The sequence below is a fragment of the Hippocampus comes genome, unplaced genomic scaffold (genome assembly GCF_001891065.2).
Source record: "Hippocampus comes isolate QL1 unplaced genomic scaffold, H_comes_QL1_v1.1 scaffold7, whole genome shotgun sequence".
NCBI classification, from domain to species: domain Eukaryota; kingdom Metazoa; phylum Chordata; class Actinopteri; order Syngnathiformes; family Syngnathidae; genus Hippocampus; species Hippocampus comes.
The window spans coordinates 8,720,434-8,741,188 of NW_017842060.1; the positions used below are offsets into that span (position 1 = coordinate 8,720,434).

A 20,755-nucleotide genomic window follows, 5' to 3' on the forward strand; every position below is an offset into this window, starting at 1 on the left:
ATCAGCCTACAAAGAGCTGCACAGTGTCACCGGAGGAAAGGAAAAGACAAAAGGAAGGAACGAACTTCCACGCCTCACAGAAAGAAAATGATTGCGGTGACGGAATCTTGCCCCAATTCACAGCTGGTCTGCATTAGTGACAGGCCATTTGTCTCCCTGTGTGGAATTCCTCACAGACGCGCACACACACATTCACAGTATGTCTCAGAGGTGGCTAGTGACCAGCTGCATATTGTCCTTTACATGTACTAAGTAACTTCTTTTAGAAACTGTACTTGAGAGTGTTTTTTTTTTTTTTTTTTTTTTGAGAAACATGAAATAGACCCCGAAGATTTACTTTGGCCGGCCACATAAAATGATGTGGTTGGCCGGATGTGGGCAGCCCCCCCCACAGCTTTGAGTTTGACACCTGTGATTAATAGAGTGGATGTCTATACCGCGCCCCCGACGCACCTGATAATTTAATCACAGGAAGTGGACTAAAAACGGGTGCATTTCCATTTATTTTTGTACAGGGGCAAGTCTAGCTTAGCATGTTTGTGAATTTGGCTGACCGCACTGCACGTCGGTATGCATTCCGGCAGACCAAGGACATTTTCTATTACACTTCCCTGGTGCACTTTGCCAGTTTGGTGAGAAAAAGTAGTTTCAATGTTAGCAGGTCTAAATGGTAGGCAGGTGGTGAATGTGAATTTGGTGTATTTGATCGCGGCGCCGGTAGACAGATTTGGAATTCCACAAGTGGGGATCTTGCAGTTCCTTTTACTGTAAATGCAATTTACGCGCATCGCTCTCCGGCATAGACTCCAGTTAGTCCTTAAACCATGTTGACCGTGTGCCTCTCTCTGTGGTGAATTTAAAGAAAATGAGCTGGGAGCTTCTTTGATTGGCTGAGAGTCTGCTGTGTTCCCTCCCACAATGGCGCAAATGCCCTCTTCTATCTGTGCTAGTCTAGCAAAATACCAAATGACAGAAAAATCTACCCACGCACGCAGTTATGACTGGGCTTTATACTAGACTTGCGTTGGGGATGAAAACAGGGCCCGATTGTACTTTTTTTTTCCCAAAGGTGTAATTTTTCTTTCTTGCACCTTTGTGACGTGAAATGCTTTAAAATGATCGACATCATGAGGGCCGTGTCTATTTCCTGTCCTCTGTGAGTTCACACAGAGCAACTAATATTTTCAGGAAGTGCACTTCCCAGAAACAGGAAGTCCCATTTGTCAGTTTAGTGAGACTGGGTAACTGAGAGCTGCCAGAGGGGAGAATAAATGGTGGAGAATGAAAACCTTATAAAACATGGCATTACGACAACATCGCCATTTCTTTCCTATGCTGAATTGGATTCTCAAAATGCTCCTTCCTTTATGCGCAGGGACTGGAGAGCCAAGTAAGCCACCTACAAATATCCATCATATCTCTTATTGTACATGTATGTTGCATTTTGCTTTGTTCCCGCAGAATTATTATTTTTCGACACTGTCTTTGTGGGTTTCACGGGTGAAGATCTCCACGTTCCTTATGAGCTGAACATCCCGACGAACCAAAGTGAAGACACCTTGGCGTGTTTTGACCCTTATAACCAGATGATTTTTAAACACAAAGTTCCTGCAACTCAAGGCCATGCGGTGACCAACAAAGCCATTATTCAACTGAAAATGCTCATGAGTTCCGGAGAATATCATTGCCATTATAAGGGGGCCAAAGCGTACTTGTTTCTTCGACTGAAAGGTGAGTACAGACAAGCCAATGTGCAGAGAAAGGCATTTGTTTACACTACGCTGCTGCTGAATAGGTGACTCTTCTAATGCATGATACTGAAACGTGCATGGGTTTTCTCCGGGTCCTCCGATTTCCTCCCACATTCCAAAAACATGCACGGTAGGTTAATTGAACACTCTATATTGTCCCCAGGTGTGATTGTTGAGTGTGAATGGTTGTTCGTTTATGTGTGCCCTGCGATTGGCTGGCAACCACTTCGGGGTGTACCCCAAACTGCTTCCCGAAGGCAGCTGGGATAGGCTCCATTATGCTTGATACCCTTGTGAGGATACGACGTTGTATTTTGAATCCGGCTCATTTATTCAAGTCATATCTGAGAAGCACAGTGACTGGGAAAAGAACAATCTCTTTTTTTGTTCTCGTCGACAGAATTGATCAATTTAATATAATATGATAGCAATTACGTAAGTATTTGTGACCAGAAATAATCATTATTTTTACATTATTTTGGGAAACCCTCATTGTGGATGGGATGATAAACAATGTTAATTTAATATTGTCATTTTTATATTTTGGCTGTGTTGTATTACTTTTCTTATGACAGTTTTGCAACATTTATACAACAGTTTTCTGTTCATTATACAGAGAAATATGATTTTTTTTTAACATAGTGTATTTGCTCTTGAAAATTTACATTTGTTGCAAGTGTACATTCAGCCTGCTTTTTATTTTTATTTATTTATTTATTTTTACCAGTGTAGTTGATAAATTGTACACAATGCTGTTGCAAATTAGTGGATATTTCTAAGTGAAACTTACAATCAAGCCACATACTTGATTATTGGAGTTGTTTGCAGTTTTGCGTGCCTCTCTGCTCGTTAACGTTACATGGCTTCACTGATCGTAAAGTCTGCCAGACATCGAACCCTTTTAACTGAACAAACGGGCTGATGTGTGCCTGCAAGCTATTTAACATCCACAAGGACAGACACTGGAAAGCACACAACAGAAGAACCCCCCCACCCCCAGCATGTAACGTAATGTAAATCAGAGTCGTATTTCTGGCCAATTTCTTATTTAAGGAAACATCCTTGGACTGTTTTGCTCCCTTAACAGTTTTGTTGTTGTTATTATTGTTAAATAATTACAGACTTGCCTAGGAGGCATTATGAATGTAACACTTGGGAATAAGGCACATCTGCTCCGTTTAATGAGATCCAATACAAGAGTTACGCAATTTTGCCTTCTCAAGGCTCATAGGAAATTGCTATTGTCAGAAAGTGTTTCTGATTATGGTTGTCGTGGTGTAAAACTGCGCTGCGTCATACTCAGACTGAACACCGTAAGTCATTCTAATGTTTGTCATGTAACTAAAATAGGTAAATGCAGCATTTGAAACCACTCTGCTACCTTCTAAAGTGACAGAAGGGAGGCACTTGTTTCCTTGATGTTCAATATCCCAGATTGACCAAAGCTTCATTCGTCTAAGTGCATATCAGTGATGGTGGATTTGTCCTAAGTAGGAATACTACAGGACCATGTCATGACCCGTTGCCCACAATTGTGTCCATTATTTAATGTCACGAGGAAAGTAAAGCAATCATTGGTCAACATTTTATTTTGTTTCTGTTTCTGCCCACCAATAATCATTCCTGTATCCTATTCTAAATATGTCATGAAAGTTGTATTCTTCCAGATGAAGGCTACAGGGATCTCGCTATGGTGGACTACACCGACTTCATCGTGGTGGCCTGCTTCTGTGGTGTGTTGCTGGTTTTTAGTGTGCTCAGCTCTGTGTATGTCTTCAGAGGAACTTGGGTAAGTTGGGCCTTATCTGCAGTCTCGGTTTCCAAGGTTTCTTATTTAAAGGCATGTTGCAATAGCGGAGCTCTTTTACACATTCAGCTGAGCAGTGTTTCTCTTTCATTCTCTTCAACAAAGTCGAATCATAGTGTCTGAAGTTAGAGTCAACTCCATCCCCTGAGGGTACTACTAGTCAACGTGCCACAATTTAAAAAAGGGTCTCCAACATGACTTTGCAAATGTTTGTAATGATTTATTTATTTATTTTGTTGCAAGCACGTGTTTTTTTTCCCCCCTCCAAACTTTAGAAAAAACAAATCCCCAAGTGTGGCAATCCGAGCACCGATCGAAAGCAGAACAACGAACGAACACAAGCAGAAAAGCCTGAGGATGACGGTATGGGTGTAATAATAGCTTCTTCCACATCCCTCTATGCTGTAAGTATGCCCGTGGGTGGAGGCACATTCAGGTCATTCATTATCGTTGTCCCTTTTCTCTTTTCAACTGATAAGAAAATATGTTTTAGAGTCTTGAGCCACGACCACGTTCCATTTATGATGTGCTTGACCGCTCAGCTGTCAACGCAGAGTCACAGCAGAAGAAGCCTGCTCTCAAGCCAAAAACCAGTCAGAAACCGGTCAGTCGGGTGTCTTCGGTGCGGGCGCTTGCTGCCTTATCACATCTTCAGAAATGTATGACAAGATAAACGCATTTCAATATCTCTCTTCAGGGGGAACAACGCAAGCAAGCACATGAGGAAGGGGCATTTGAGTCTGTCTACGAGAATTTCTGAATCATCAAGAACTCTGTGTCAAACCTGGCTGACATTGTAACCCATAAATACATTATATATTGTAAAGACTCATTCATGTATATATGCCAGTGCTTAACTGTTACGTCTCCCTCAGGAAAAGAAAATATTTCCTGCCCCCACCTGTCTGCCGTGACAATTATATTGTCTATAAAATTGTTATTAACTGTATTTCTGCATACCATTGTGTCCTCAACATTTCAAAGAATAAATATATTTACATTTTTGGACCTCAATTCCACTGAAAACCTGTGCAGTGATATGAAAAGGAGAAAGGGTCCAGGTGTCTGGATAGGTTTAGAGAGGTTCTGCAAAGAAGAACGATCCAAAATACCTCTATGTGTTCTCCCATCTTGTGAAACATTAGAGGAGAAGCTTAGATGGTTTTTGATTGGCAAAAGGCAGTTGTACAAATTAGAAACATTAGATGAGATAATTTTGGCACACATGATTTGATGTAAAATAATTATTTCTTCTTGGAGGATTTCGCCCCCAACCCCCACTGAATAAATGCACTTGAATTAAAAGTTGGATTTCCATAGGTTTATATATATTTAGAGAAAGGGGAGAGGGAGAGAGAGATAAATTTGAGGTTTTAATGCAACAAAAATAAGGGCAATGAATACTTTTCCAGGTCACTTTTAAAGGGTTTTCTTTTTTAAAAAGGCATTTTAAAAGCGTTTATCACTTCCAAGAGTCAAGCCACGCCATTTTCTCTGAGCCAATAAAAATTTAAGATCTCCTTCACGGAGCCAATTGCAAGTTTATGAACAACATCGTCCCACATAATATGTATTACAACTTTGCTGGGAAAAGGAGAAGAAAGGACTTAAAGGTTTGGGGTGTATCACCTAAGGAAGCAAAATAATTCAAAACAGACCATTTAAAAGTGAGTCCATAGTACCTTTGCCAGCAGTTCCTTCATGGATATTCGATGCAAATGTGGATTTCACATTGTTGGACAAAAATAACAAACGGTTTATAAGTTAGCAGACAAACATGCTAAAAAGGGTGCAAGACATGTTAAAATTGAGTGAGAAATTAAATTTCGCAAAAACAAAGCTGCGATCAAACAGATAACTAAGGTAGCAAAAGAAATGGATCAAAGAAGAGGAGGAATATAGTCTGACAAAATACAAATGAACGTTGGTGAAATGAGGAAACCAAGGAATAATAGAAAAAAAAGAAATAACATCAAGAATAACATCTGAGCAAATCGCACATTATTCAGAATAGGCAAGCATGATGCGCGTAATTGTAGCTATGGGGAAGTAGAAACGATGGAGGGTGCCTTATTTAGGTGTGAAAGGTGTGTGGTTGAGAGAATAAATTTGATTGTAATATTAAAGAGAATAAAACGCCAAATTAGCTTAGAGATTTTGAGCTAAATTTCGCAAAGGAAAGAATGTAAGATAACATTGCAATATTAAAGTGAAATAGATATACAGTAATAGTAAACGTCTGCGTAAACTCACGATCCATACTCCATACCAGGTGATGGCAGTAATGATCATTAGGTTGTTTGCCAACCGCCACGAATCAACCAATAGAGGACGAAAAAGTAGCCACTCACAACATTGCTGACAGTTGCTGCACTTCCGGGTTGCTTTTGTGTTGTCTGCGGTGACCATGGCTGCAGAAGGTGACTTCTTGGCGAGATACCGTGCTGTATCGAATAAGCTTAAAAAGTAAGTGTTGGCGGAATTAATCGTAAGTAAAAAAATAACATCAGATGAAAGTTTTCCAGATGTAATTGTTGCTGTCTAGCAAGCTAGATCGAGTTTGCTAGCTTCCCTCGACTGGTAGAGGGATGTAATATTTATGAGTGGGTCCCTCCTCGCCCGCTATCACTGAATCTCACAAATAGATGTTTTGTGAAAATGTTTCCAGGCTACGATATAAATCAGTTATTAGTAGCTCGTAGTATTAGTAGCTAGCGGCATCGCCAATGCATAGCATTAGCACCACACAACAGTGCAGTGCCTCTTGCGTCTGCTTGCTAGCACGTGCACATCAATTGATAGTAACACAGTAATATTTTGCTCGTTGTAAAAATTATATTTATATTTTTTTGCCCTCTTTGCAGGCGGTTCCTCCGGAAGCCAAATGTTGCGGAGGCAAGTGAGCAGTTTGGTATGTTTTCATGTTCGAGTAATGACCAATTTAGCGTCTCCATTTTCCATATTTTGCTTAGCTTACATTCAGCAATGTTTGTTGTTTCAGGTCAACTAGCCAAGGAGCTAAAGCAGCAGGACTGTTTGCAGTATGCCGCATTCTGTAACCTGGCCATGGCCCGGTAAGAGAACATATACACAAATAATAACAGTTTTTTGTGGTAGTGGCCAGGTCCTGCTAGTTAGAAGTAGGCAAATTCTAAAGCGGAGATTATACAAACAAATGTGTGCTTCCATGTTCAGTTATTTGATTGGCTGTAAACTTCCTGATCCCATATGTTAATGAAATACAAAGAATAACTTTTTCTATTTTGGTCTGGGAGCTCATCATTCGTGTGCAGCTGTGCAGATATAGCTGATGTTGTTGATTTTGTTTATTTAAAATATAAATATATATGTAGACCGAATTGATTTTTAAACGTTTCAGTATTAAATGATGGAAATAGAAATAATCTGTTCCGGAGTCAAACACCAGCTATCGTTAAAACATTTATTCCAGACTGTACAGTTGCAGCAGCAGTGTTCCACTTTTGTGTATTATCACATTGTGATTGTTGCTCCTGCAGGTGTGAGCAGACTCTGTTTAACGCTCCAGGAGAAGCTCTGGCGCTAACTGATGCTGCACGCCTTTTTCTTTCCTCTGAGCAAGAGAATCGCTCTCTGCAGGCACCAGGCTTTGACGAGCACCTGCAGGCTGCACTCAACTGCTACAGTTTTGCCATCAAGGTTCACTGTGATGCCCTTTTTTTCTGATTTTTAAGTGCGAGAAACTGTCTGTTGTGCCAAGTAAATGTATCCAGTGACTGTCTGATAATTGCTGTTGTTTTTACAGGTGTATGTTGAAATGAACCAGCCTGTGATGGCAGCCAGTCTGTGTTTAGAACTTGGCAATGCACTCAAAGTAAGCTGTCATATTCAAGTAGCACACGATATGGGTGACGTACTATATTTCATTTGATAAGACGCTTCATCTTCAATAGGAGATGAACCGACCAGGAGAAGCTATTGTTCATTATCAGAGGGCCGCAGAGCTACAGACACAGATGCCAGTGGAATCTCTTCTGTCGATGGGAGAAATGGCTTCATGTAAAATTCTCACACGTGAGTTTAATGTCTCAGATGCCTCTTACCCTAAGTCAGCTAGGAAAGGCTCGCCTGAAACCCGAAGTAGGAGCATAGTAGTTTAGAAAAGGGATGAATGGGATAACGAAACAGCCGATTGACCGATTAACCAATAAAGAGTTGCATTACCAGATCTTTAACATTTTGTATCTCATCTTATGTAATTTGTGTCTCCTTGTAGGTGACTATGATGGCGCCTTGTCAGTGTTTACGGAAATGCAGCTTACGTGCCAGGAGAGAGGACTGCAACTACCAGGCACCAACACCCCTGTTGGTGAGGCTCCTTTCACAGCGCTTAAATCTGTCCATGTTCACAAAAAAAAAAAAAAAAGGAAATGAAAATGATTGACAAACCCGTAATTCTTGCCAACTGTGATAAAAACTCTTTTTAAATGTACCTCAAATGTACTATTATATAAATAAACGGAAATTCCCACACTATAAGTATTCTGCAGTCAGGTTTCCCCAGGGAGGGCATGGGGAGTCAGCCAGCAGATCAGGTTACAGCACAGTTGTGCTGTCCACTTGTCCAGCTGCTCAGCTCCTCTGCCCTGCCAGTCATCTGGTTTTTAATGCACTCAAAATGACAGCCTTTATGATTTCGTCAAATCGCCCAACTGTCCTCTATAATCCCAAAAGGTGTTTCTGCACTGCATAGATACTCACACCACATACTATTCGCGCTGCCAGGCTCACAATCCCGGACCTGTCCTTTCCTGCCATTTCCTATCCTCCTGCATCCTGTTCTATTGGTGAGCTGTTACATCCCTTCCTTACAGTATGTTTGATCCTTTTTTTTTTTCTTTTTTTTTTTTTAACTTATCTTACAGGTGCTTTTCTGGACATTGTGGCGAGATGTGAGATCGCCAGAGTTTTATTGCTGATGTTGCTTGAGGTACAGTCTTTTTTTTTTTTTTTTTAATCCATGTATTGGACTGTATGCAGTTCAGCACTGCTCCAAAACAGTAGAATGGTGAAAATGGGGGAGTATCTCAAAGCCCCCTTTTCCCTGAACTCTCTGTACAAGGTCATTCAGGTTCTTGTGGAAAGTTGACTACCTGAAATTGAGCCACAAACTCACTTCCTGTAAATAAAAAATAAAAAAAGTTTGAGACAGATAATGAATGATGCCCCATCCCAGAAGTGATTAAGCAGTATCTGGAAAAATGAGTATCTGCTGGATAATAGTGAAGAGTAATCGTCTGCCTCAACCATTAAGTATACGTGAACTTTAGTTGCGACTTGCGGTAATATCCCCTCGTCATTATTCCACTCCACACACAACGGTTATCTTAAGACTTTTCATATTGAACAATATCTATTTGCCGTCAAAGTTCGAAAGTTGTATGGTAGCGACACAAATTCAAATCATGCTTGTATTCTGCTGCCCTGTGGCCAACAATGATAACCGTATTGCATGTACTATGAGCATTTTACATCATACAAATGTAAATAAATATCATACTGCAAATCACAAACTGGTTGCCAAAACAAAAGACGTGTCTATTCTGACTTTTAGGTTACATGGACAACAATTGGAGGATATCTGACGGGGTAGGCACACATTGTCGTCCACAAGGCTGTATTTTAGGTGTATGAGAATGAAATTGAAAGTGAGAATGGAATAGTCGATTAAATTGCACAGGAGCGTTGTTTCGATAAGCTGCATGGACAAAGACCAACATTTTAGTGACAGGCAGCCATCAAATTGCAACACGCAGATGAGATTTAAAGGTTAAGTCTGAAAGGAAGGCAACACCGACGCAATAAGAATCGATAACCCAGTATAACACCAGTTGTGTTTGCCTATTTTCCATATTGTAAATCATGAAGCCTCTTAAATGTTTTGAATCGTTTCACTTTTCTGTGCAGCCTCCGCCTCAGAAGCTGCTACCAGAACATGCGCAAACACTGGAGAGATACGCATGGGAGTCCTTTGACCCACACAGCCAAGGTGGAGACACTTTTAATTGCTGATCAAAAGGATTAAGATCCTCTTCCGTCTTCTTTGTTTGATTGAGAGGGCGGTGGCTTGTTACAATTAACCATTATTTGAGGCCCAACGAGTCAGTGCTTGTGTTCTCTTTCAGTGACCTTCCTACCAGAGAATGTTTTCCTGCTCCTGCAGTCGGTGGTGGTGAGTTTCATCAGACGCATACTTTTGCACTTGACAGGATTTCCTGGTCTTCTCCTCGGGGCCTTTTGCAAAGCTGCGATAAAATGTGCTGGGATTGTCCCTGCTTTTTAAATGGATCGCAGTTTTCCCATTTTAATCTGCAGCATTTGTACGCGTGTCCTCAAAGGACTGATAATAGTATTGTTGCTTGATGAAGCCCGAACAAAAAGAGGAGCGTATAGCGAAATATCAACCGAGTTTATGAACAAACACAGTCACATCCCTTGTCAAGGCCATCTGAATTTATTTGTGCAGCACATAAAAGCCAATGTGTTTCACAGATGGCATGCCAAGAGAAAGACACAGAGTCCCTGAAGTCTCTTCAGACTGAGCTATGGTAAGCATTCCAAAATGTTTCTCGCCATCATGAGCGGCGTGTTGTCTCTCATGGTGTACCTTTATGTTTTTTATTTACAGTTTTTTGTTTGTTTGTTTTTCCACCTCAGGCCACTGCTGACCGCTGAACAGAATCACCTCCTTCACCTAGTGGTTCAGGAGCGCATCACACCCTCTGGCCAAGGCATTTAGTAGCGTCCTGTTCTCATCCGCTTCCTCTGGGAACGATAGCTAACATCATGGAAACATTCCTGCTTGAGACTGGGTCTGTTCTAAGACCTCAAGAAATGCTTGCGCTGAGAGAAATATAAAATGTAAAACCTTGAAAAAAAAACATTTGTGGTATGATGTTAACGTCGTTATTTCGGACTTTTTTTTTCCCCCCCTGAATGGAACTTCCATCCGTTTTCTATAGCTCCTGTTCTCAGAGAGAGACTGTTCTGGCTGACTTTGGGTGTGACCCACCAGGGTACACATAGTCAAACATACTCATGCTCACATTCACGCCTATGGAGTTCAGAGTCTTAAATGAAGTTAACATGCACGTTTTTTGCAATGTGGAATGAAGCCAGAGTCAACTCACATCTCAGCCTCAGGGAGAACATGCAAAGTCCGAGCAAAGAGTTCAACCCAAAACCTTAACGTTCGTCATATTGCCAAAATAGTAGTTCTTCATACATATAGTATTTATCTAGTCATTTCATATTGTTGAGCTTGATTTGATGAATGAAGCGTGAAGCAGTGTTTCTTAATGGTTGTTTATTGATTATAGTGTATGGCTTCACTCCAATGTAATTACAAACCTTCGAATGCATAATTTAGAAATATGATCAAATGAAACACTGTCGTCCTCCATACCTGGTTCATATGTACAAATTGATGTACTTTGTTTTTTTCTTTTAAGATAGCAGCCAACTACAAACAAAATGCAAAACATAGTTTGAAAAGTAAAGGTACATTACAAAATGTTACAAAAATATAATGGTTACAATGTACATGGATTAAACAAGAATACACTATACTTCAATCAGAAAATAAAGATACATGACTTAAAACTACTTAGATTTTCAATTAAGGCTTGTTGAATTGTTCAAGTACTGCAACAGGGAAGGTGTAGTGTTGCGAACATGCTGTAACTTTACACAGAATGTTAACTTCTTTCTTGTGGTACTGTAGTTGTTGGAAGCCTCAGTTTGATTGGGGGGGGTGGGGGGGGGGGTCAGCACTTCAACTTATCAAGACCCCACTTCCTAAATAATCTTAACTGGTGACTTTACTTCGAAAGAGCCAACAGTGTGAGACTTAAGGCACAGAGATGCTACACTCCTGTTTGCACAGAAAATGTATGAAGCCATGTCTGGCTGTAGTTTGGGTTAGCTTAGCATAGAGGCTACATCATTCATTGGTAACAAAATCCACATGTACGACGTTCTAAAACTTTTTGTGTAAACTAAAAACAACAACAAAAAAAAAAGACAAATGTCTCTCCCACTTCTCCCTAAGTTTATGCTACAGTAACTAGCACCAAGCTAGTAAAGTCACAGTTGACATACTGTATGCCTAATTTGCCACGAGATGTTTAAAGTATTTCACATCATTATAATTTGCCACTGAAACTAATTTGACTGTTATGGTAATGATGTAAATTAGCTTGTTATACAAATGTAGAGCACTTTACTCCCATGTGGTCTATACCATCAAATTTCGGAATGGGAAATCTGCACAATAAAATGATAAATGAGGCTTATATGTATTTTTTAAATGACTGAGCAATATTCCCATTTTGTTTAACTCCCAACAACAAATATTTGTCACAATTTTGGAGGATACTTCTTGAACGTCCCAATTAAGAAGGAATGTGATCACAGATCCCGGACTCCTCTCTTTCCACTCACTCACTTTTTTTCCGCAGAACGAGATAGGTGATTGCTAAGAGGAGTGTGAGGACAAATGAGATCCAGGCCAGGATGTAGGAGTGTCCGTATGCTCCGTCTTCATTGGCGTGGAACTCAGCGGTGTAAATTGAGGCAGCTATCATTATACACAGACCTGCAGGCGAGAATGGAGCACTTAAGTCAGTTTTTACTCATAACCGAAAACTCCATATACCAATAATAACAACTCAAGAAGAACAATTTCCTCGTGTACTGGTTGAGGGTGTTTACTTAACTACAGAGCGTACTGGGGATCGATGACGTGTGAATCATCAGCATGGAATACGTAGCATTCGGATCAATTTTCCAGACAACACTTTTCACTCGCTTTTTATTGGAAGACATAGGATTGTTAATGAGTTTTTGCTTCTTCTTTCTGGGTAAACGTTGAAGAAAATTTGAAGCTTTGACTCCAGAATGCATGTCTTTAATTATGATTGATAGCTTTACAGATGCTATGACTGCTCTTGATTGACAGCTTTACAGATGCTGTGTCTGCTTTTGATTGACAACTCTACAGATGCCATGTCAGCTCTTCATGCAGTGTATATCGTGGTAATGTATGGTATTTGTCACTGTTATTTCTAAGATTCCCTCCTCGGCACATGTGGACGACACACCCCATGATTCATTGGTGCAGGGAAGCAAAGGCCACAATATGAGGAAATATGGTGTTTTAATCCAAATCAGGAGCGGCCGTAACATATTAGAGCACTCGTTAAATAATGTCAAATGAGATGAAAGCATTTGGTGTAACACTGGATCAATCTGTCTCTCGCCCACAGAGGATTCAGACTATGAAATCTATTTTAAATGCAGATGACAATGAGTGTTACAAATATTTAGAGCAGAAAATCGGTGCCCAACAAGACGATTCATTCGCCTGACTCACTTTTCTGCTCACTTCTGACTGTCCATTATGTTGAGAAGTGAGGAAAACGCCCGAAGGCAATTGGAGCAACAGGAAGACTTCATTTGTAAGACTTCTGTTCAAACTAACATTCGAAAATTACCATAAAATTCTGGACTTTTTGTACCTCTATAATTGTTATTTTACTTTAAAATAACCGTAGTTATACAGTTAAGTCTCACCCTTCATTGTTAGAACTAAACATCAACCCAATTTCATAGAGCATGTATCTGAAGTTAATTTAGCGGGAATATGTTTCGTCTGTAGTTTTCTACAGGGGCGGATGGAATTGTTAGAACTAAACATCAGACCCCTGAATAGGGACGTGCCGAAAGGAGGAGAAGAAGAAGAAGATGTTTCGTCTGTAGTTTTCTCACGATACTGTACTGCACTTCCCCTGAGATCCTCTGGCGCCCCCTTGAGGAGGTGAGACTCCCACTCTGAGAAAATACCATTGCCCAGTTCCCATCAGTGCTTTTTTTACATGTAATATTTTCATTAATTTTTCAAGCGAAATATAATTTCTGCCCTGCTATTTAACTCTATGACTAGTGATACGTTTGCAATTTGGTGCTTATCCAGGTTGAGTTTATTTTCAGTCAGTGCTTTTTGTGCATGACATTCCATTCGTCTTGTGCAGTTTAACCCAGCGGATTCTCGAGACTTGAGAACACATGACCTTTGTCTTAATTGTGTCATGCAGAACAAACAAATGTGCTGTGATTGAACCCTGCCTCTGGCTACCAGCAAACAGACTCGCAGCATTCATTGATTCCACCACATCATTAAAAATTTGCAATGATCCTTCCCTCTTTCTCAGTAAGAATGTACAGTATGTGAATATGCGCTTAATCAGACAATTAGCTCATGCATTATAAAGACATCTAAGCACATCATCTAATAGAGCGGACTGAAATGTTCCCTATGGTTGTAGAAAACAAGGCTGTTATCACTCACAGGCGATCAACTGTAAAACACCGGTGAAGGTGAAGCGTTGGCCTTTGGGCAGAGTGAAGAGCTGAGCCACAAAGACAAACAGGGATAGGATGGCGAAGATGCACGCCAGCACTGAAGTCGCCTGTACCGCCTGAAGGTACTCTGTAATAGCAACACATACAAAGTGAAGGAATGACAAAAAACGCTGACGATTGCATATTTGCACAGCGCTTTTTAAACACAAATAATTTGCTCATGGGACATGGTCTAGCTGTTACGTGCACATGGCACGTGCCAGCGGGCCATATACTGACTCATTTTAAACACCTGCGTCCATATCTTATTCACTGCAGTGGGACAGCATCTGTCAGGTAAGCAAATTTTATACAGCATTTACCCTCTGGGTAGTCTTTCAGGTTAGTGTAATGCCAGGCTGAGTTGACCAGCTCCCATCTTCCCCACAAGTCAGTTGACAATGCATCGGTGGTCCACCAGGCCTAGAGTCACAGGTAGATGTAAATGTCACGTTATTATGCCACGAAATACAGAACTGATTTCAGGGAGATTGGTTTCTAAACCGCTTCGTATCCATTTCTATTGCCCGTATGTAATTTAGCGACCTGTTGAATTACCAGAGCAAGGTGTACCCAATCCAATACAAGAGCTGTACTCAATATTTTTTATGTTAAGTCTCAGTTTTTGTTACCTTATTTAGCTACCAAAGTGGAGCACAATACTGTATTAGAAATGCCAATAACGAAGTGCAATTCTTCACTACCCCCCCATTCTGAGAACCTATTTTTGTAAACGTATAAGCAAGTAAAATATCTCATGAAAGAAACTAACACAAGACTACCCTTTCATGATATGAAATGAAATAAATAATTTGTAAACTCTTTTCATAGATCACATTATAATGTGGGGAAAAAAAGAAATATGGGTGATAAATGTGGGTAATAAAATATGAACCCAAACCCACCCAAAAACTGCCATAAAACTTGTTAAATAACACCCAACGTCTGCCACGTGTTTTCATTTGGGTAAAACAAACATAATTGGAATGCGAGTCATTTTGGAAGGGGGGTGCGTTGTATGAACGAAAAAAAAACCCACTATACTTACATTATCAATGGTAGCAATGAGGAGCAGGATAATGGTGGTGAGATGCACAACAACGATTCCACCCAGCATCAACATTGTGACCCTCTGGCAAAAGAAATATTGGCACGGTGATTTGGAGGGACTGTGGGGTGTGCGCGCGTGTGTGTGTGTGCGCGCGCGGGCGCGCGCGTGGGAGGATGCACAGCATTCACTGTACAGTACTTAAGTCAACCTCCCCCTTACAGAAAGCCCCTCACAGCTGTCCCAGATAAAACACTGCGAATGGGAGCTGACAGACAGAGGGCCCCCCAAAAACGCCCCTGAAAACCCCGCAGACAGATGTGCCCCCACCCAACCCCTGACCAGCCCCAACAAATTCCCCCACGCCGATGTAATAAACTTTTCAAACACCTATTGTGGCGCATCGTGGGGCAAATTAACAAGTACCATTTGTAGTGGTCGAATTCGGGGCTTGAAGCTATTTCCGTCGACGAGAAAGCCGCTTTTGTTGCGACGGTGTCCGGACATTCCCAAATTACACGCGCAGGCCCTCTACTGTACAATGCCGTCAACAACTTTGAAAAGAGCGCGAGAACGCGACGCTTGACCATAATTATAAATGTAAAACATAATGATAATAATAGTTCCGGCTTACATATATCGTAATTTATGACGGTTAACGTTCGACAAGGAATGGTTTCCAATGCGCGCCTTTTACGTTCGCAACTTTTCAACCCTTCTGTGCTACTTTGAAAGTTTGGGCTACGCCGTAAATCTCGCTTTCCTGCACTTTGAGTAACCACAAAACCACGAAAAAAACGCGCGTTTCAGTCGGTTGAAAGAGAGGAACAATTAGGAGTAAAAGAATGCAATCGAGAATAATAAAGTATTACCTGAAAGCGCTCGAACGCACAGCCCGGGAGTTATTTGGAAAATGCGAATGGCAGTAGAAGACCCACCCAGCTCTGACTGGGACGCACACACATCGGCCTGTTTTCCCTCTCTTCCCCTTGTGCAAGCCCCACCCAGAAAGTTTCACTTTTTTTTTCCTCCTCAATGAAATGTCCACAGTCACCAAAAAGCTACTCTGCATGCTGTCCTCAAAAATTAAAAACGTGTTTTACAACGTGTCTTACTTACTTAACCCTCGTTTGGAGTGTTTCCTCAAGCTATTTTAATAAACGGTCCACATAGCAGGTTGTTGTTTTTTTTTCTGTAGGACTATGAGATAATACTGGGCATTTCCTTTATTTCCACGTAGTTGCAGAACATCATCAATCACATTCGGTCTACGTTCTAATAATTTCAGTTACCTCAGAATTTGGAATGGATGAATGCAATCTGAGCTGACAAAGAAAAAAAATAAATGAAGCATTGTAATCCTCATGGTAACATGACCAACTATTGTAGGAATCCCCAGATACCGCGCAAATATGTGCCTTGGGGTTATGGAAAGTATTACTGTAGTTGTGCATTTGCCAACTACCCGCAAATCCTGTCATACTACTATCACACTTTATACACATTCAAGCATGGAAGCTCCAAAGTTGAATGCTGTAATGTCTGGGTACACAATTCCACCAATATTTTCATACAAATTATGCTTCAGAAGTCACCCCTTGACTGTCTACCTGCATTTGTGTGTTTGTTTTTTTTTTATTTATTTGTTTGCTTTGACCATGATGAACTTTTGTCTCATCATGAAGTATGAATGTACTATTGGCTTGCACTGTAAGTGCATGCTGCGTGGAACACATTGGCGTTTGATACTAGTTCAGATCAGTAATAAAAACCTTCAAATTTATTATCAAGAGGCTGCCAGGCAATACATTCTCACTGAGTTACCATCAGCCGTCATGACAGCAACATACTATCACTCGGCCGTAACTAAAAAAAATAATTCACTTCAAAGATCATGTTCAGTTTTAATTGATACTGCTGGAGGGATTTGTTTCCTAAAGTTTATGTAATCACCCTCAAATACTTATCCAGCATGCAGTGTACTTTAAATATCCTCACCCCAATGATGATGCGGAAGGAACTAACTGTATGTAAATGCTCAGCAATTGCCCCCCCCCCAAAAAAATGTGGTTACATCCCATGTGAAGCAATATGCGCTCAAGCATTTTTGCTGCAGCAGTAAATTTCTGTACTCTGCTGTCATTACCATCCATCTGCTCTCAATTACTCCATGCTCTGACACATTTGCATCCTCTTGAGTCACAGTTTTGTATAAAATGCACAGTTTGTTGTATTTCTACCCCTAAAACACTCCAAACTTGTTTTTTGTTTTTAATGTTTTGAAATTGTTTACCGCCCTTGTTGATGCTGCTTCTCAGAATTGCTGCAAAATATCTAAAAAAAGCCACAGGGAAAAAAAAAATTGTTTCAACATTTTGCACTCAGCTTTTGTTCAACTATAGATGCATTTTTTTTCTGCTGAGAATTTGGACCAACTGCAATCTGTTCAACAGCAGGTATTTAGAGGTTCCACTGAATGTGTTTCCAAGATGTATCAGTATTTTAACGGTATAAAAGCCATCATTTTTAGAATACCGGTGCCTCTTTTATGGCAAAACACTTTGTAAAGTTACTATATATATATATATATATTCTGAGATAGTCTCACATGAAGTCCAGATTTACAGAAAAGAACCAAATAGGGGAACCTCACTGACTGACACCAGAGCACAAAAATCCAGTTGACACCGAATTGCAACGTAAGTGAAAGGAGCGAGCATCACCGTGGCAACCTCGAACTGCAGCTAAGGCCTTTAAAGACGCTGGTATTTACAAAATAACAGTCTGACGCGACTGACTTCTATTTAACTCATGTTATTGTTCAAGCAAAGGCTGTGACTATGGTGCTGGAGTGAATGAGTGAGTGAGTAAGTGTGAGGCCGCTGGTGCTTGGCTCACTAGTGACATATTACAGATGTAGTGGATATTTCAAATAATGCCATGTTTTTAGAGGCTCACCCCCAGTCAGCCAATGTACATCCACTAAAGCTTTTTACTACGTGTGTCGGATGAGAGAAAAGCTCAAGTAAGTGTAGGTAGGTCTTCTTATGACAAAAGCATGTTTAGAAAGCAGGCTTAGTTCATCTCTGCCCTCAGGCCAAAGATCTTTTGGGGAGGAGGTGGGGCGGGGGGCACACCACTAGTGGTAGTCCTCATGCTTGGCCAACAATAGTTGCATTGTTCTGCTGGAGGTGGGATGAAGACAGATAACAAGAATGACTTCCATTGCTTTTACGTTTGCCACGCCTTCTTTTTGCTGAGAGCGCTTTCTGACTTGACAGTGTGAGCTTTTCAACCTGGAAACAGATCAGTATCCGACACATTCTGGATCACCCTACATAGGAAAGGCACAGGTATTTATTCTGTGATGAAGTACATGGCCTTGGTCAGAATTGTGATTTTTAAAAAAAAAAAACATTGTTGACTCAGTGTTTAGTATCCCTGAGTTAGTTTGACACAGACCTACTGAATAGGGCACCGCATCCAATTTGCAGATCAATACAAGTGTCTGAGGCTAGCTGCAGGAAGAGACGGCAACATCTGTACTTCCTGAGGAAGCTAGATTACTGTATTTTTATGGAGACAGGAAAGAAGACTGTTCTCACTTTTGCTTTTATGGCCTAGTATGTATGGCAGCACTGGAGAGCAAAGATGGCTAGCAGGGTGATTGGCAGCCAAAGAAATGGCTAAGGATAATGAAGGTTGTGTCACTCAAGTCCATGCAATATGCTTAATTGCTAACGTTAGTGCGAGCACAAGTTGCCAACTGGCTCTGTGCTTTGTTATTTTTCGAAGAGCGTTGAACAATTTTACGTTACATGAGCAGTTAACATCTTTTCCAACTGGTGTGACAGTTAATTGTGAGCAACGCAATGCTTGTAACATCTCAAACACTAATATTACTACACCATCCTCATTGATGAAGTTGAAGGACTGTTTAAATGAGGTGGCAAGTAGTCATAATACAGTGGTGAACTTGTTTCTGTCCCAACACAGCCATTTTATTGGTAAAATTATTTAAAACATTGAATGTATAGCTCATAAAGATTTCAGGCAACAGATTAAATCAAGCTAAGATTTTTTCACTGTTTTCATATTGAACAATTGTAAGTCGACCGACATTGCTGAATGGCCTGTAATTGGTCTTTTGGGTTCCGCAAATTGTGCCTATATATCGTGGGAGAGGAGGAGAGCATGCCGGTACCTCTTTAACACCAATTCTGAGTCAGTTGAGTTTTCTATTCGTGTTCCAACATGTGGGCCTCAACATAGTCCTTCACATAACAGCCATTGTGCAGAGAGTGCTTAGTGGAAAAATATTACAGAGCAGCAGCTGTCACGGCTGAAAAGTCTTCTTTTAAATAGAGATCAGCATTTTTTTCCCAGTGTAGCAAGATTGGAAGTTCAAATGGATTTTAAATGTTGCCTTTGACACATTCCATGGCCTCCTAATGTGCTTCACGATGGGAACATGCTTCATTTTCTTTTAGCAGAGGCCCCTTTACAAGGATAATGTGTTCCCGCAAAGCAAATCCACTCCTCTTCAATTCTATTTCTCTTCGGATTTCAATTGGACTATTCGTCCTATCTTTCCTGTAAAATGCCTCTTCACATTCCTCCTTCCAACCAATTTCCACACCCGTCAATACAAAATTTAAGCAGTGCAGCGTGCCATACATTTGAACATTCTAAATGAGATCCAGACTTTCTTCCCCCCCCCCCCCCCACCCCCCTAATAAACTGTAGCACATTACGGTCCCATTTGGAGCGGAAACACGACAGCAATACAAGTCCTCGCCCAAGACACAACTTAATCAAGAAGATGTTCTCACCTTTTGTCCCTCCAAATTGTGATAAAATCCTGCTGTGACTGCAACCTTACTTTGATCATAACTAGCTAAGTATCCGAAATAAGAGACAAGTCCATGTTTCTAAAAAATACTCAGTGTCCAGATGCCTGAGTCATACTATAATGTTGGATGTCTTATAGAAAGGACAAATAACAGATTCCGTCGTCTGCTGACATGCCATTAGTCCTCCTTTGTTTTTTTGTTTTTGTCTATTAGGTGATGTACAATGCTCACCACAAGGAGTACATAGATGGCATACGATCCAGACATACAGGCATATAGTACCAATTGAGACCAGTATTTATATGAGCTATATTTAAAAACAAATAAAATAATAATACTAATACTACTACTAGTGGCCCGGAAGTCGAGTGGTTAGCATGTCGACTTCACAGTGCAGAGGGACCGGGTTCAATTTCAGCTCCGGCCTTCCTGTGTGGAGTTTGCATGTTCTCCCCATGCTTACGTGGGTTTTCTCCGGGTCCTCCGGTTTCCTCCCACATTCCAAAAACATGCATGGCAGGCTGATTGAATGCTCTAAATTGTCCCTAGGTGTGTGAGCGCGAATGGTTGTTTGTGTGCCCTGCGATTGGCTGGCAACCGGTTCAGGGTGTCCCCTGCCTATTGCCCGAGATAGCTGGGATAGGCTCCAGCACCCCCCTCAACCCTAGTGAGGATAAAGCGGTTCAGAAAATGGATGGTTGCATACTACTACTACTACTAATAAGAAGAAGAAGAATCACATTTTAAGGAAAATTCTACACTCATCAAGCCTAGACTCATTATAGAGTCTAGGCTTGTGACTGGTCATGCATTATGTGACCACTCTGATATTGTAGTTTAAAACTCACTCTAGCAT

The 20,755-nt window shown here is 40.8% G+C and overlaps 3 protein-coding genes across 4 annotated transcripts; 2 read left to right on the plus strand and 1 right to left on the minus strand.

Moving 5' to 3' along the window:
- The first annotated feature begins 1,164 nt into the window (after positions 1-1,164).
- On the plus strand, positions 1,165-4,572 carry nfam1 (NFAT activating protein with ITAM motif 1). Its single transcript, XM_019861672.1, has 6 exons — positions 1,165-1,390; positions 1,462-1,731; positions 3,419-3,540; positions 3,834-3,962; positions 4,052-4,162; positions 4,256-4,572. Exons 1-6 carry the CDS (start codon positions 1,300-1,302, stop codon positions 4,316-4,318), a joined length of 786 nt encoding a protein of 261 aa, XP_019717231.1. The 5' UTR covers positions 1,165-1,299; the 3' UTR covers positions 4,319-4,572.
- A 1,291-nt stretch (positions 4,573-5,863) lies between these two features.
- Positions 5,864-10,480, plus strand: f8a (coagulation factor VIII associated). 2 transcript variants are annotated; one of them, XM_019862542.1, is made up of 12 exons: positions 5,864-6,024; positions 6,423-6,469; positions 6,560-6,632; positions 7,077-7,236; positions 7,343-7,411; positions 7,491-7,611; positions 7,814-7,906; positions 8,463-8,527; positions 9,152-9,186; positions 9,505-9,586; positions 9,723-9,769; positions 10,090-10,145. In XM_019862542.1, the coding sequence occupies exons 1-11, from the start codon at positions 5,966-5,968 to the stop codon at positions 9,723-9,725; spliced, it is 807 nt and encodes a 268-aa protein (XP_019718101.1). In that variant the 5' UTR covers positions 5,864-5,965; the 3' UTR covers positions 9,726-9,769; positions 10,090-10,145. The 2 variants fall into 2 exon arrangements, with proteins under 2 accessions (XP_019718101.1, XP_019718100.1); XM_019862541.1 differs by lacking the exon at positions 9,152-9,186 and adding an exon at positions 10,255-10,480 and having other exon boundaries at positions 5,890-6,024.
- A 412-nt stretch (positions 10,481-10,892) lies between these two features.
- Positions 10,893-16,042, minus strand: LOC109511434 (epithelial membrane protein 1). The gene is made up of 5 exons (XM_019862544.1): positions 15,919-16,042; positions 15,047-15,130; positions 14,322-14,421; positions 13,946-14,086; positions 10,893-12,193 (listed from the first exon to the last, which is right to left on the minus strand). The coding sequence occupies exons 2-5, from the start codon at positions 15,119-15,121 to the stop codon at positions 12,036-12,038; spliced, it is 474 nt and encodes a 157-aa protein (XP_019718103.1). The 5' UTR covers positions 15,122-15,130; positions 15,919-16,042; the 3' UTR covers positions 10,893-12,035.
- Positions 16,043-20,755: the final 4,713 nt, after the last annotated feature.